Source organism: Oryzias latipes, chromosome 16 (genome assembly GCF_053564925.1).
Source record: "Oryzias latipes strain Hd-rR chromosome 16, Olatipes_Hd-rR_3.1".
NCBI lineage: Eukaryota > Metazoa > Chordata > Actinopteri > Beloniformes > Adrianichthyidae > Oryzias > Oryzias latipes.
In genome coordinates, this window is record NC_136252.1 from 22,611,740 (window position 1) to 22,627,505 (window position 15,766).

Genomic DNA, 15,766 nt, shown 5'->3' on the forward strand with positions numbered 1-15,766 from the left:
CATCTCTCCACGTCAGAAAAATCAGAAAAAAATGGCACAACCTTGTTCTGCCTGTTAGCCCCTATCAGCTTTCTTCCTGCCCACTTCCCCTCTGATACGCCCTCTCTCCCCTGCCAACTATTCCTTCTTGCACCCCCTCTCTCCCCCCTTTGACCTGCTGAACCAGCACACACCAGTCTGTCTGTCAAACCGGTGGAACAGGTGCTCCAGCAGGAACCTCACTTCCCCCACTTTTCCCCCTCTGCGGGCCAAAGGCACACAGATACACGTGTGAAGAGATTGCTAGTCTGAGTTTAAAAACTGAGCTGAAACCTGTGGGGTTCAGGTCAGAACTGTTGCCAATTTTAAATGTAAAGTATGCCTAATGACACCAGCTTCCAGACCTTTGACTGTCTGTGGTGTCACATGCACACACATCCACTAAATCACTTTAAGAAGGTGACCTCAAGGTGTCTTGACAGCATCATTTGAGCCTGCAGAGCTGTGGTAGTTCATAACTTGACGTAGGTCCAAAGCACTCCCCAGCTTCGCTGTAATGAAGTGTTTCCTTTTGCTTTTTTCGCATTACATGAGAGCTTAGCTCTTTTAGAATCTGCTCCTCACCGCATGACAGGAAACGATTAGGTGGACCACAAAACCAATGCAAATACTGAATCGCAATCAAACAGTCACCAGGTGCTGGGGAGGGTGACAAGCAATGAGGGACCGAAAGGGGGTAGAAAATGAGGTTGATGGGGAGAGGGGGGGTGAAGCGTGACTGTCCAACACAGTTGGCACCAAGGACCCATGGTGCTCTGGGGCGGAGGGGGGCAGAGGCAGCGAGACAGAGGCAGAGAGGTTTCAATCGTGAGGGAACATAGGAACCAAAGATCTCCCAACCCCCCCCTCTGCATCTGCTCCTCAAGGAAAACCAGAGATACTGAGCAGTGTGTGGGAAAGAGGCGAAAGAGGAAGGAAAAAAAAGGATTCCAAAGAACATGAAAGAAAGACATTGTCATTAAGCGCACTAGGAAGTTCTCTCTTTCCCTCTCTTCCTCCGTCTCGCACCTCTCTCAATTTCATCTTAAATCCACTTCAATTTCCCCTAAAGGAATCAACTCTCCCCTTTCCTGTAAGTATTCTCTTTCATTCTCTTGCTTTTATTCTGACTGTGTTTTCAGCGTCCTTCTGTGACGAGACCGGAACAGCGTGTGTGTGTGAGACACTGACTTAGTCTTGTACGAATGAAATAATCAATGAGTAGCCTTTCCTTGGACCCTGTGCAATAAATGAGGGAAGTATGTATCTCATTTTAAATTGGGAACTGCAATAAGATTGCTGCAAATTGGTATGCATGACCTTAGCTCCTCTGGAGCACGTGTGTATGGATTTGTTGGTGTGTATTTGTACATTTGCTTCAAACAGGTTTCCTCTGGGTGTTCTGTTGCTGGCCACTTCAATCAATATTGTTAATAGGTTGTGTGTGTACTAATGCAGCTTATGTAGATTCTCAGTTCTCTCTACTTGAGAGTCAGCCCTTTTACTACTAGTGCACAGCAGCACACGTTTGTCCTGCTGCCACTGTGCAGTAAATGCTGTGGAGAGACCATGTTTGTTGGTTGGACTGTCCTGTCATGGTTTCTGTCGCCTGCATTCACGCAAGCATGGACTCGGCTCATCTCATCCCTGCTCCATGCTCTGTTCCTTTCCTATTTATTTTTTGTGTCATTAGCTCTGTCTCTCTGATTATGCCAGGCTGTCTAAAGGGAGGCTGCAGTTGCCAGACCTGCTCATCATAGAGCACAGTCTGCCTGATGGTCTTTAGACATCTATATTTCCCCTGTGCTGTGGTCTCTATTGTTTTTGTCTATCAGTGGATTAACAAGCATCTGTCCCTCTGTCCTTCCCCGTTTCCTCCGCTTTAATGTGTTCCCAGCAGCGAGAGGCAGAAAAAGAAGAGCCCATTCCTCCTGGTAGGTAAACCAGGACTTTCCTCTTTCTCTCTGCTCCGCTTCCCTGCTCCCCTCCCGCTCCCTCCTCTTCACCATGACGCTGCTGGCCTCTGAGAGGTCACTTCTCATCCGGAACAAGTTCCGCTCAGGTGAGCATCAAGAAGGCATCAATCATGCCAGTTAAAGGGGTGGAGGAATTATTTTACTACAGCAGTTGCTAGGCGTTATTTGAGGCAACCGAGTTTCTGTTGTCTTTCAAGCACAAGATTGATGTTTTCTCAGCAGAAAAGAGAGTCTTTAATGCAGCCGTTGGTCCTTAAAGAGTTGCTACATACTGGCAAGAAAACCAAGTAGTCGAGGGACTGGTGCAAGTGTGTAATGTTGCAGAAGCGTTTTAACCTGTTCCTGCTACTAGGTCACAAACACATGGGCAATAATTGAAATTGATTATGTCTGACGTCACCTATAGGAATCTGAAGTGCGAAAACGGTTGTCACTGCTTGCGTGGCCATATTGACGCATATTAAGCAAGACAGAGAAGAATAAGAGTTTTGTTCAGTTCATGCTCACACTAACAAATACTAGCAGTCTACTGTTGTCTGAAATTCAATACTCAGAGATTTATAGCAGTGAGTCTGATCTGTACATTAACCTTTTTACACCGGAGCTCTAGCTCCAGTGTTTACATTCTTTCGACTGCTGTAACCCTTTAACCATTTTTGCAATTAACTTAAGTCCAGCGGATTCTGAAGAGGAGAATATATATGGAAAACACTTAACACGTAGCACTAAAGGACTTTACTGTCAGTTAAGATGTGATCTGACCAAAAGGACCATCTAAAAGTAAAACTACCTGTCAGACAAATGCATTCCATTTATATATTAAAGTCTTGTAGACATTTCAAAGTCCTTATCTAGGTGATGTCTGACCTTCATACTGACACAATGGGTTACTCTTGTGGGAAATTTGACCAAAAAAAAGACCCCTTCATGTTAAAAAGTTGAAAATCTTAGTGCAGATTGAATAATAAAAGAATCAGACATGAACTTATTACTTTTTAGAATTTGAGTGCAAAAAGTTTTATAATGCAGCTTCAACATGATCATAATGTTCTTGCTTCATGTTTAGGAGTTGCCTGGTATCCCAAATGCTTAACTTACATGACAAAAAGGTGCATTAAAGACAGATGCTTGTTAAAAAATAAATGTTTAAATAAATCCTCTCAAGTATTTTAGTGTATGCACTCTGACTTTGATTTCTTCAACTTTTCTGATTTTGCCTCTGTTGACCTCCAAACCATTAGTTTTTTTCTGCATGGTCTTTAACTGCCAACAGCTCTGCTTCTCAAAACGCTTCTCCATCCAACTGCTGTATCCTTGTAGTTGGAGCGACCCAAATGAAAACCCTTAAAGAGATTAAAAGTAAAAAAATCCTCTATAATTGAAGTTATATTGGAGGTTTTACTTTAGGTTGCATTCATTTGTACTTATTTAAGGACTCACACACGTAGAGTTTAGTGTCCGCAGATCATTCCAAGGTCTCATCCACTGACTTTTGCTTCACACCCTACTCTGACAACTGTTGAAATGTCCAAATCTACAAAACTCACATTTTAAAGTTGAAAAAAAAACTTAATAACAGACAGTTTTTCTCTAAATTAAAGTCTTTTAAACGTTTTTTTTGTTTGTTGTAAAACTAACACAAAAACACCTAATACTGGTTAAGCTGGCTACTGGTTTCGCATCAACAACTGTGCATCACAGAAACGTGCAGCTTATTGATGAATAATAGTTTTTTGTTGACACAGTCTTTTATTGGGTGGTGCATATTCAGATGGTTGTAACTCATAAAGTGTTTGAATGAATATGAAAAATAATAGACTTTATTATTGTGGCTGTTTTAAAACTAAACTAATTTGTTAAAGCCAAAAAATGAAAATCTGACTTTCAGGACATGTGGTGGTGCAATAAATGAGGCATTGTTGTTTTAAAATGAGGGGAACCACAGGAAAAGGTTTGCTTAAATTTTGAAAGAGTCTGTGCAACAATCATGCAATACGAATTCAGTTTGACCCCAAGAAGAAATTGTTGTTAATTACAATTTTTTTTCTTCAATTTTGCACCTCTAGCTGATAGCAAACTGCTTCAGCTCAGTGAAATGTTTTTTATTTTGACTCAGCTTGCTTGGTTTGTTACCATACCTTTCTGTGGTGTGGTGCAGTCACAAAAACATATCTGCACTTGATTTCTGAAGAAAAAATATGATTTACAAAAGTGAGAACATGGAGAGAAAAATATGACATGACTATCCCATCTGTCCGTGTGCATATGATATCAGCGCGCATAAATCATGACTCCAACTAGCCAGGCTGTAATCGAATACAGTATGGTGTCATTTTTCTCAGCTAACCAGGCTGAGTGAGCTTTGTGACACAGTTGTTATAATCTCTCTGAAAAGATGTCAAACAGCTCTCACACAATGACCACTCCATACACACAGGGAGGCTTTCTGCATCCTCTGTGTGTCACTGCCGCTTTGTGAAGCTGCATGATAAGAGGCTGATCCTGCACACACTGAAGATAAACTGTCTTTAGTGGATGCTTAATGTTGTACCACCACGAGCATCCGACAATACATTTTCTGACGTTAAACATTACAAAAAATGTTTGGTTGTCCAAACCAGCCCATCGTGAAACAAGGACTATAAAATACTATAAAACATAAATGTAATATCACGAAATTATGAGTGTTTTCTGCTCTAAAACATCAGTTTGCTAAAAAAACACATCTTTTCCTGGCTTCAATTATCTGCAACAAGAGAAGAAAACGAGTAAAGGTTGTCTTAAACCAACCACAACTAAAATTTAAAACTCTGAACAACCTTGCTAGCCTTGTGTTTGGATTTTGGGTTCAACTGCCGTCAAGTTATGCCAAAGACTCTAACGATGCCACCAGGGTTCTGTGTCAAGGGTAAGATTGAGGGTTAAATCGAAAAAATATTTTCTTGCTTGGACTGCAGCTCAGCATTCCCTCAGGGAATGAATCAAATACAGAAAACAAATTTGGCACACTCAGTTGAGCAGCAATAGTGGCACTTTAATGTTATCCATTCACAGTACCCATCAACTATTCTTATTTTCATTTATATGAAGTAACATCATTCCAATCAACAGTTTACTCATTTTAACACAACTGCTAAACATTACCAGCCATTAAGGAAGGATATGATATAATCTATTGGAAAAGCAGGGACATAATCCAGATGAATTGACACAAAACATCTCTTTTTTATGGAGTTACAGGTTTTCTAAGTTAAGGGTACTAATGTGGTTACAGTTTTAATAAAGTATTTTTTTATTGGTCCTTTTCATAAAATGACTTTATCATTCAGTTCACTTTACATTACATATGGTAAAATTGTGTTAAAAACTACCGCTGCTAAAAGAGGTGCCCTGATTTTCACATTGGGGTCAAAAATCTTTACTTTTTTTTTTTATTCCTTTGCTGGCAATCTCTTCAAAAAGCCTGTAATAAATGGTTTAATGTTTAAGAATTAATTATTTTAAGGGTAGACGTCTCAAAGTCTTTTATTTTGAAGGATCAAAACATGGTAATGGATACTCTGACTAAATGACATAAAAAGACATCAAATATTATCCACTTTAAACAACTATCATGTCATGTTGTTGCACTTGAAGTTTTTTTTATTTTTATGGACACAGTCCTTTTTCAAAGACGATCTGAGTTTCTTGCTTCTTGATGAGCAGTAACAGCTATGAATAACGTTTAGTCAGTGGGCAGGAATGTCTGCTTTGCAACTGAAAACATGGTGTTTTATAGTTGATAAAGAAATCAGAGTCATTTTGTTGTAGCTGCTTTTAATGTTTACAGCTTTTTCACCAAAATCAACTCAAAACTACAAAAAATCTGAAGACTCTTTCTGAAAGTGGATGACTATACTTCTTGAAACAAAATGAATACATTTAATTGGTCACAGGAAAAGAAAACCCACATTTTGTATTTATAGGGTGTTACGAATCAACTTTGTTAAAAAACTATTAAATTAAAAGCCTTAATTATCGTTTTTGTACGTATTTATGATAATCCCATACAAAATATCATGATGGGTTCCTACATGATGTCTCAGACCAAAGATGCTGTGTTTCATCATTATTTGAAACTGTCGCTAAGCTTCATGCTTTTGATGTAACAGGACTGACTGGCCAGTTTGTAGATCGTAACTGCCTCTACCAGATCTAAACGGTAAATCTTAGAAGTAAGATGTCTTTTATCTTTACTTTAAAGTTTACTAAAGCTTGAATAATTTAATTTGAATGACGATTATACGAATATAAATTGATTAATTGATCAAGTCAATTAAGTTTTGCAGCTCTAGTCTTTGCCTGTACTCTGGGGTGTGACTTTATAATGGAATGATGGAAGTGGGGGGTGTAAATGTATGGACATGACATGACAGACTGAAATGATTATAGATAATATCATGCTACTGGGTCTTATGACATCTTATGTCAACTTGAAAAATTACATGACATTTAATATTATTCCTCCTGACCATCGCTTTGGTGATGCATGCAGGGTGCCGCAGTCAACAGGCTTTTCACTGTATGGCTAATTTTCCTTTAAATGTTAGCCACTGCTTAATTCCCAGGCAGCTGTCGTAAATGTCTGCTAAATAGAAAGGCGAGTAAATGACACACAGACAGTCCAGTCCCCAAAGTAAACAAGCAGCTGCTAGAAAACGTGATTCTTCAAGCAGCTGGCATGTTTGAAATGATGTATATAAATACTGTAACGGAGTCAGAGCTGTACTTTCTGCCTGGCAGTTTTTGATCACCTTTGGTGTGTTTTTGTTGAAATACACAGGAAAATTGATTGAAATAGAGATTCTGTATGTGCATTTTTATTTGCTATAGGATAATCAATTATTTTTGTTGAGTGTCATCTCATGTACTTGGCTTTTGAATTTAGTTTCTCAAAAATATATAGTTATTTACTGTTTATTAAGAAACCAAGATACTGTTTTTGAGTAAAAGAAAAAATTTAGGTTAGATAGGTTTTGTGCAACCCCCATGAGTAATTGGGAACAACCTGACAGACTGTCTGAATTGCTGCACTAAATCATCCTATATTGTTATGAATCCAGGAGCTCAGATTGTGAACAGGCTTCAAATACAGATTTCCAAACATTTGTTTTGAGTTGTCAGAGAGAAGGGAAAGCAGGAAGAGTGTACTTAGTGGCACAAATGAGCATGACGTGAGCAGTAGAAGATGTATGAGAGGCTTGTGGAGAGACCGGGACAGCTGATGGGGGGGAAGGGACCAACAGAAATAGACATACTCAGAGTTAAATAGTCACCGCTCTCATGTACCCCCATAAAGTCCTGCCCTCCCCTTGTCAGGTCTCTGAGGTCCCAATGCTTATTGAAATGTATCCCATATTTTCAGCTTTTTTCATGCTCCTTCTTCACCTGTTTGTGTGTGTTCCGTGTTGAGGTGAACATGCATGTGTGTGGATGGGTGCATCAAAACAGATAATCTGCAAGCAGTCACGGAATAATCTGAGCCTCAAGGCCATGTTATTTGACACCAGTCCTGCATAGTTTAGTGTTTACATTTTTTAATTTGAACTGAATATGTTTTTTTTTCCTAGAGGGATATCAAACAAGCAAACAAGTTAATCAGTGACAGATGCAAAATTCACTTTCTTTGTTTTTCAGTGCTGCAGCTGAGAATTCAAAATCGAAGGCTACAAGAAATCAATAGGGATGCAGGTTAGTCTCTGAGTATCATTGACCCTGTAACTGATCCACCTCCACCATCCCTGCAGGTTGCATTTCAAATTAATGGCCCTCAAGCCACTTCTTTTCCTTTCAAATAATGACAGATTATCGATTTTTTTAGTCTTTAAAAATGAACAATATTGATGTGATTTTACTTCCCTTTTCAATTTCATTTGAAGAAAACAACTGTTAGATCAATATTGTGACAACTGTGTATTTTGAGCTAACAGGAAGTAAAATGTACATCAATGTGCTAAAACTTAAATGGGAGTTTAGGAAGGCTTTTCAAAAGCATAATTCAGCCAAAGCACTAATGCAAAGATTTCTAAAAAACAGTTTTAGTCAGCCACTGACCCTGATATAAACTAGTATGAAATGTACAAAATATATATAACTTCTATACAAAATGTATTAATTTAGTCCTAAACACGTAACATATAAAAACAAGACAAAGTTGTAATCTGACAGTCTGTGCACGTCGCTTCAGATCTCTTTTTGCTTTTAAAAGGTTTAACTTAAATGCAGTCAGTGATGTTTCACGCTGTAACAAAGGCAAATAAATCCAAGGCTGGCAGTATTTAATTAGTGCATTATTTTACTCTGAAGTTAATCGTCTATGTAAAAAAAAAGGATATTTATTAAATCCTAATCCTTTCCATTGTGTAAACACAATCTGTCTGTTTGCACAGGGTTAAAATCCTCTCGCCTCCCCCAAATTGGAGAGAAGGACCCTGGGGAAACTCAAGTAAGGGTTAACTCTTTCTCAATAATATCCCATACTGTGTTTTCATATTCCATATGTAAATCAGTAAAACAACATTTATTTTTCCCTCCTGAAGGACTTATTTGTACATTTTCCATTAGAAAATATTTGTAACTGAAAATGAATATTGCATATTTAACTTTAATGAGATTTTATCACAGCAGATATTGAATAATAATAACCTCTGTGTTAACTGTATGGTTTTTGTGTTGGTTACTCTGTATTGTTTTTTATCTGATGCAGCGTCTCACCGACAGTGATGGACGTCAGAAGTTGCCCTCTGGTGGTGTGAGCATTGAAACTGCACAAGGTGACAGTGATGTCGCTGCCTCCTTGCTTTTTGCTGTGTGTTCTCCCTTCATTGTGCAAAATAACACACTCCTGGCATCCTTTCGTCTTTGTTTTATATGGATACAGGCCTGTTTATACAGTAACTGAATGAGAAAATGAAGTGTGTAAATCTTGCAAAGGACTCTGTTTCACCAGTTGTCAGAACGAAATGTGACCTTGCTGCACACTGTAATGCTGCATTATAAACAGCTGTCTGACGTATTGGTGGGTGACAGCAAACAATGAACTAATCAATCTGGGAGTCATAATTTTCATTATCTTCCACGATCACCTATTTTTCTTCCTTTTTTTCTCCATCTTCCAATGATCTTTATGATTCCTCTTTAATTTTTCTCAAGGCTTTTATTATGGTTTATGGCATTTTTCAAATTTCCGATTTTTTGAAGACTTTTTTCGACTTGAAATTTGAAAAATGCTATGTGCAAGAAAGTGTGCAAAAATCCAAGGGAATACATTCCTCTGTGGGAAGAATTGTTTACTATATTTTGATACCTCTATTGTTTGAGCTGGAACCGATCGCCTGTGGCAAGAATGTCCATGCTCACGTCACATATGTTCTAAAATCCTGTTGCGTCTCATCCTCAGATCTCTAATTTTCTGATGTCCCATCTGTGCCCTTCATTTCCTTTCATCTGCACCATTGTTTTCTCTGTCTTCCACCCTTAGAGAGGGCTGTTTGTGGGGGCCAGAGGCAGAGGAAGGTTCACCAGTCACAGGACCCTGCAGATGGGATCAGAAGTCCACCTGTAGGCCAGCAGCAGGAACCCACACTTTCCCTGGAGAGCTGTAAGTCAGTTTAAAGTAACAATCACAAAAACCTGTATTACAGTTTTAAACTGTCTTTTTACAAAGAAATCCCTTTAATCTTGCATTTTTACACTAATATTATTATTGTCAGTTTTTCTTCCTCTTCACCTTCTTTCTGTCACCTTCTCACAGGTCCTGCCTCCCTCCCCGCCAATGTCTTCGAAGATGACATTTCCCCCTCCCCCTCATTTGCAGAGCAATGCGGTGCTCAACAATCACCAGCCATTCCCTCATTACCAGGACTTCCGTGTGACCAGTCACTAAGTGACTGTTCAGCCGTGAGTGCGACCTTTAATAACAATTTTGTACAAGCGAGAGAAAGGCAAAGTTAAATCATTTCAAAAGAACAGAAAAAAATGGTAAATGACATATACTTCTATAGTGCTTTTTTACCTTCTTCAAGACCCAAAGTGCTTTACAGTCCCAGTCCCATTCACCCAGTCACACACACATTCACACACTGGTGGCAGCTCTGCTGCCAAACACTGGCGCCAACCTCCCACAAGAGGCAAGGTGGGGTTCAGTGTCTTGCCCAAGGACACTTTGACTCATGGGCATGCAAGGCGGGAATCGAACCTGCAATATTACGATTGTGGGTCGACTGCCCTACCGCTGCACCACGGCCGCCCGTAAATAAAGACAATAGTGACTGGGTGATGACTTTAAAAATAGCTTTGTTGGTCAGGCAATCTAATTTTCTGCTTTCAGTCCAGTTTGGCGTTGCTCCCGGCAACCGTGGGCATCAGGCAACCTGTGAGTGTAGCACTATGCGAGTCAAACTCTATGGCAACAACTGGGAGACCAAATGGGATATATTTGACTTCCCAAACCACGTCTCTATTACCAAAGGTAAGAGGTGGTTGTTGCATGCTCATTTAGGCTCAAAATTAGGTTTTCATTATTTTTATTTTTATAAGTTTTTGGGTGAAACTGCTGAAGATAAAGTTAATTAGTTTGTAGAAAAACAATACTTCCATCCTAACCTGCAACACAAAGTGTGTTTTGTGAGTATCAGGTTAGAGCATATACACAATAAAAGAGATAAAAGTGCCAACCTGTCTTTAACCTAACCGTTTGGCCATTCCTGTTTCTTTTTTAAACCAGGCTCTTCTATAAGCTGCTCTGCATTCATTACTGTCAATTTGCACTTCTTGTGGAGCTCAGTGTTTGGCACCTAGGTTAACATATTCACACACAAGCCACACAGCTGTATGTCAAAGCCAGCTCACTGTCATACGGAGGCCTGTGATGCATTTACGCCTTTCTTTGTGGGAATTTAACCTTAACATGGGGCAAATCCTGTCAATGCAGAATGAGGCAACATTTGTGCCTGGGTTTCTTTCAGCCTGCATCTGCTTTTCCTTGAATTACATTTGGTTGGATGTAGCTCAGATGCAAACTAAATGTGTTTACAGACAACACAGCCTCCCAGCCGCAACTGCACATCATCTCTGCCATCTTCCCTGAACCTCAACCATCTTTCACGTCCACGTAAACCAAGGGACACCAAACCCAAAATGAAGAAACTTAAGTATCATCAGTACATTCCTCCTGACCAGAGAAGGGGGGCTGGGACTGGAGGTAATGCAACATCCTGAGTGTTACCAAAAATATTTCGTTCAATTTGTTCTTTTGGGTTGCTGTTTAACAGTAGATATTTATCTATTTGAAGTGGGAGGAGCAAAACAGAAGAGCCCTAACTCAATCCAGTCCTTAGACCCAGCCTATTCCCATCTTCTAAAACAGCCGCAGGTCTTCCTTCACCTTCAAATCCTTCAGAATCAGCAACAACTCACTGTTGTACCCAAGTATGTAGCAAAATGTTGCTCAGATATTTGTCTTGTCAAAAACAAGCTGCTGTACAAATTCTTTAACCCTTTTACACCAGCGATGTTAACAAAACACACTCTTTGACCTTACTTTTCAACCATTTACGTGATCAACGTAATTCCAAGGGATTCTGAAGAAGAGACAAGCAGCTTTTTGTGTGTACTGAAAAAAAACAGGCCTGTGTGGAGATCATAAAACAAAGACAGTAAGTCAAAGAACATCAAAACTGGAGCTAAAGGTCTAGTGTAAAAGGGTTAACTAATTTGACCTTATTTTCACATCTTTCTGGTGGTCATTTAACCACCTCTGTACATGTCAAAATTTAAATGCTTTGTCATGCACAAAGACACTTTGATGTGCACACTCATGGACTTGAGGAAGGAACATAGTCACCCTTAGCTGACTGATGTTTTCATCTTTACTTTAGTGGTGAGCACAATGATCTTATGAAGTCTTCTGGAGCCTTGCCACAAAATGTCCAACCTGTCCCTGGGACTACAAACCACTCTCCCACAGACATAAACCCTGTTTCCAAGCCTGAGCTTCTCCCATCAAATCTGGTTGATTTGACGGTAGGAAAAGCTGTGCTAATGAAAACTGAGAATCTTGTAAATTTTGAAAACACAAAAAAATGAAACGATAGCCAACACTTGTGTCATTCTTCTTCATCAGGTATCGGAGCTGCGACAGCAGCTGCGTAAGCGTGGGCTTCCTGTCTCTGGCACCAAGCCAACGTTACTGCAACGACTTTGTCCCTTCCAGCTTCAGCATGCTTGCCTGAGCCCTGCTCCCTTCTCCCAGCTGAGCTCCAGCCTGGACCCTCTCACTCCGAGCCCCCCACTACCATCTAACCAGAGCCCTGGCTCCAGCTCCAGCTCTGGACTAGACTCACCAAGCTGCAGCCCAAACCAACAGCTGTACATCCAAGATGGGGCAATTCCTAATGGGATTCACACTGTCGCTCCAAATACAGTTCCAAATGGAACATTGAACACCGTCCCAAATGCATTTACAAATGCTGCGACAGTTAGCTTGGCAGGTGAACAGTGTAATCTTACCAGCACTGCCTTCATGGCCTCCGCCAGCACGGCCTCAGGAACACCAAGTCCCAGTTTACCCATGCCATCGTCCTCGCTAGTGCAGTGTGGGACTCCCTGGAGGGCCGATAATGAGCAGCAGGAGCAACAGCAGCAAGAGTTGAGTGTGGAACTACAGATGAGGGAAAGGATACGCAGCAGGCCCAGGGACCGTTCCTTAAACACTGGTAATGAGGTAAGGATGGACAGGCTGGAAAGTGTTGATTTATTAGTAACAGGTGTGAAAAAATTACCCCACTCTACCAAATTCTTATCAATTAGCCTTGTGAGGGATCCCTTCATCCATTCCTGCAACAGGATCCTGGATGCTCTAGGAAGACTGAGGCACATGTACAGTCAGAGCAGTTGTTAAATCAGGTGAGTACACATCAGCCACATTTAATAGCCTTGGTTTAACTTGCACTACCTGAATAAGTGATCATCCTCACACTACCGGACTTCAAATTTGCCTCTGCTTTCTAATTAGGTGTTTTGCTGTCAGCCTTGTGACTTGATTGACCGCAACTTTGAGCTGCCAGTGCAGATCACGGCAAGTCCTGTACAGACTGTTCCTGGCATTCGCAGCTTGGAAGAAGACCTACAAGAGGCTATTCAGAGGGCGCAGGTTAGAAACCTTACAAAACTGAGCTCACAAAGATGCTCTTTAGTATAGTGAGAGCTAAGCATCTTCCTTGTTCCCTGCAACAGATGGACCCTCCACAGTCAATTGATGACATTCTGGATGAGGCTTTCACTTGTGATGGTGAGTCTCCCACACTATGTGAAGAGTGCATCAACAGCGTCACTCATATATCTTCTAATGTCTAATCCCCTTTACTGCCTCTCTTTCAGGCTCTGTCAATGTCTCTGATCGTAAATCCCCTGCCCACCTCTCCCCTGACCTTTCTGCCTCACCTCAAAGGGAGCAGTCCCAGTCGTCCCAACAGCACAACATGGACAGCAACTGCTTGCCGTCACCCCTTTGCTCCTCTCTCTTGTTGGAGCTCCCTCCATCTCCAGCAGTAATAAACCCAAACCAAGTTCTCCCAGCTCCTCCCCCTCTCCTCATCTGCACCTCACCTTTGACATCAACCGCGAAGTCACGCAAACGACGGGCTCCGATGCCATTTGATGCCGCAGATTGGCTTGAAACGCTGACATCTGGTCTGCGCCCTGTTACTCCACCCAAAGCTCCCTTTGTGGAGCCAGATTTCAGCCTGGATTCAGACCTGAATGTGAATCGAGTTCTGGATCTACTGATAGAGAAGTGGTGAGGACACCCCAGACCCCTGCACATCAAATGTTTGCAAACTGTTTGTATGTACAGTGGAGCCAATTTTTAAGGGTCGCCAGTGGGAGAAGCTTTCTACATTTTATTAAGGGCACAATGTCATAAATTTCAATGGGGTCTCTGCTCCCCATCACTGATAGGCTGGCAGAGTTTCTGGCTCCACGCAATGTCGAGAGCTGGAATTGTTGCAGCCCTGAGATCAGACACAGCTTTTAAAGGAAACATGTGCAGTGTACACTGACTGCTGTTCAAAGCAGTCAAAGCAGGCTTACCCAGAAAAAGAAATCAAGCAACACATCGGTGAGTTGACTCACTCCGCAGCACAATGTGTGGAGCGCAAAACAAAAGAAAACCTGACGGCGTATTAAGTTAAACATGCTCCCTGGCTGTGCTGGGAGAATGTTGTTTCTGACTTATCTCCAAAACCTGTTGTTGGATTGGGTTGAGCGTGGCCCCTGGTGTTGACTCAAGTCATTGAGTCCCAGTTATTCATAAAGCCCATTCAGAGAGTGCAGCAGCTGGGTAGAGAACACAGCATGTGTGTGGCTCCAGACCTTAACCCTGATGCCAGACACACAGTCGGCATGCAGAGGGAGAAAGCTGGCAGAACCCACAAATAAGACAAGTGCGAGAGCTTGAGCGTATGTGTATGTGTGCTTTTAGAATGCCTGATGATGTGCGAGTGCCCACACAAGTCTTGCAAACATACAACTGCTTCCATGTATCAGCAGAAATGCCAAACGCACTTGTATTTATTTGTTTGCTTCCAGTTACGGATGTCAGTTTGTGAGCAGTACGGCTGATTTGCAAGGTGATGAAAGAGAAAGAGGAAAGTCTTTGGGTTTCTGAGTCCTTTTTTCATTTCAGACGGTTTAATGTGGATCCACTGCCAGCAGGCAGCAGCCCTGTTGTAGTTTTACCTGCATAATCATCAGAACAACCACCTTACATTGCTCAGGTCGCCGTTCTCCAGACGTGCAATCAGGAAAAAGTAGCTCCTATACAACTGCACCAATCAGCTGAGTGAGCTTCCTCACCACTTTGCAAAACCAGGTGGTCCTTTTTTCAGTGATTAACCCCTAGCAGTGTCTGGCCCCAGTTGGATGTTTACCTCCCTACTGCCATGGCCAGTTTTAGCATGAAATATGACCCCAAAACAAGGCCACACCTGCTCAGTATGTATAAATTAATTTGGAGCCTGACATTGCTAAACAGCTGTTGGATTTGATCAGAATACAAAATAACCAGAAAAAGCCTGGAGTAGGATAAAAAGGAAGTTGCATATTTCCATGATGAAGATTTTTTAAAATAAAATCCGATTCTTGGATGGATTGAACAAAATAAACTAATTATCATCCTATTTGTTTTTTTTGTTTTTAAAAAAATCCTATAAGTGAAGTTCATACAGATTAGAAAATAAAACCTAAATTGACTGCATATCAATTAAGTAATTACTGAAAGGCTAACTCTGACCTATTAACATCTGTTAAATTCTAAAATATTGCATGATTTATTTTGTTATATCACATGATTTGTTTAACTAATGAAACTCCAAAAAAACGAATTCCTAAAAATCCAAAAGTCATAATTTTTTGTGACGATTGGATGGGCACAGAAACTTAACGTCTGTCTTTCTTCTATATGTCTTGCTTTTCTCCCAGTCAGTTTGGAATCTCTGGCTTTTCTGTCTGATGGCAGAAAGAAAAGATCCTTTTAGCATTGAAAATCTATGGAGCCCGTGACCTGACATGGGTAAAAAAAATGAAATCGTTCTCACAAATTATCATTTTGTTCCCGTGAATTATTATTTCGTTACCACAAAATCATAATTTGTTCCCATGGAATAATGACATTTTTCCCCGAATTATTAATTTTCTCAAACGAAAAAGTGTTTACAATGAAGAAAATCCCCAAA

General features: G+C 40.8%; 1 protein-coding gene across 2 annotated transcripts; it reads left to right on the top strand.

The window, feature by feature from the left end:
• Window positions 1-786: 786 nt before the first annotated feature.
• On the top strand, window positions 787-15,208 carry si:dkeyp-69b9.3 (myocardin). 2 transcript variants are annotated; one of them, XM_011485376.4, is made up of 16 exons: window positions 787-1,111; window positions 1,916-2,080; window positions 7,671-7,724; window positions 8,423-8,478; window positions 8,740-8,806; window positions 9,514-9,633; window positions 9,787-9,932; window positions 10,363-10,503; window positions 11,070-11,235; window positions 11,327-11,462; window positions 11,912-12,056; window positions 12,157-12,756; window positions 12,843-12,938; window positions 13,048-13,185; window positions 13,269-13,323; window positions 13,413-15,208. In XM_011485376.4, the coding sequence occupies exons 2-16, from the start codon at window positions 2,026-2,028 to the stop codon at window positions 13,832-13,834; spliced, it is 2,397 nt and encodes a 798-aa protein (XP_011483678.1). In that variant the 5' UTR covers window positions 787-1,111; window positions 1,916-2,025; the 3' UTR covers window positions 13,835-15,208. The 2 variants fall into 2 exon arrangements, with proteins under 2 accessions (XP_011483678.1, XP_011483680.1); XM_011485378.4 differs by lacking the exon at window positions 10,363-10,503 and having other exon boundaries at window positions 798-1,111.
• The last annotated feature ends 558 nt before the right edge of the window (window positions 15,209-15,766 follow it).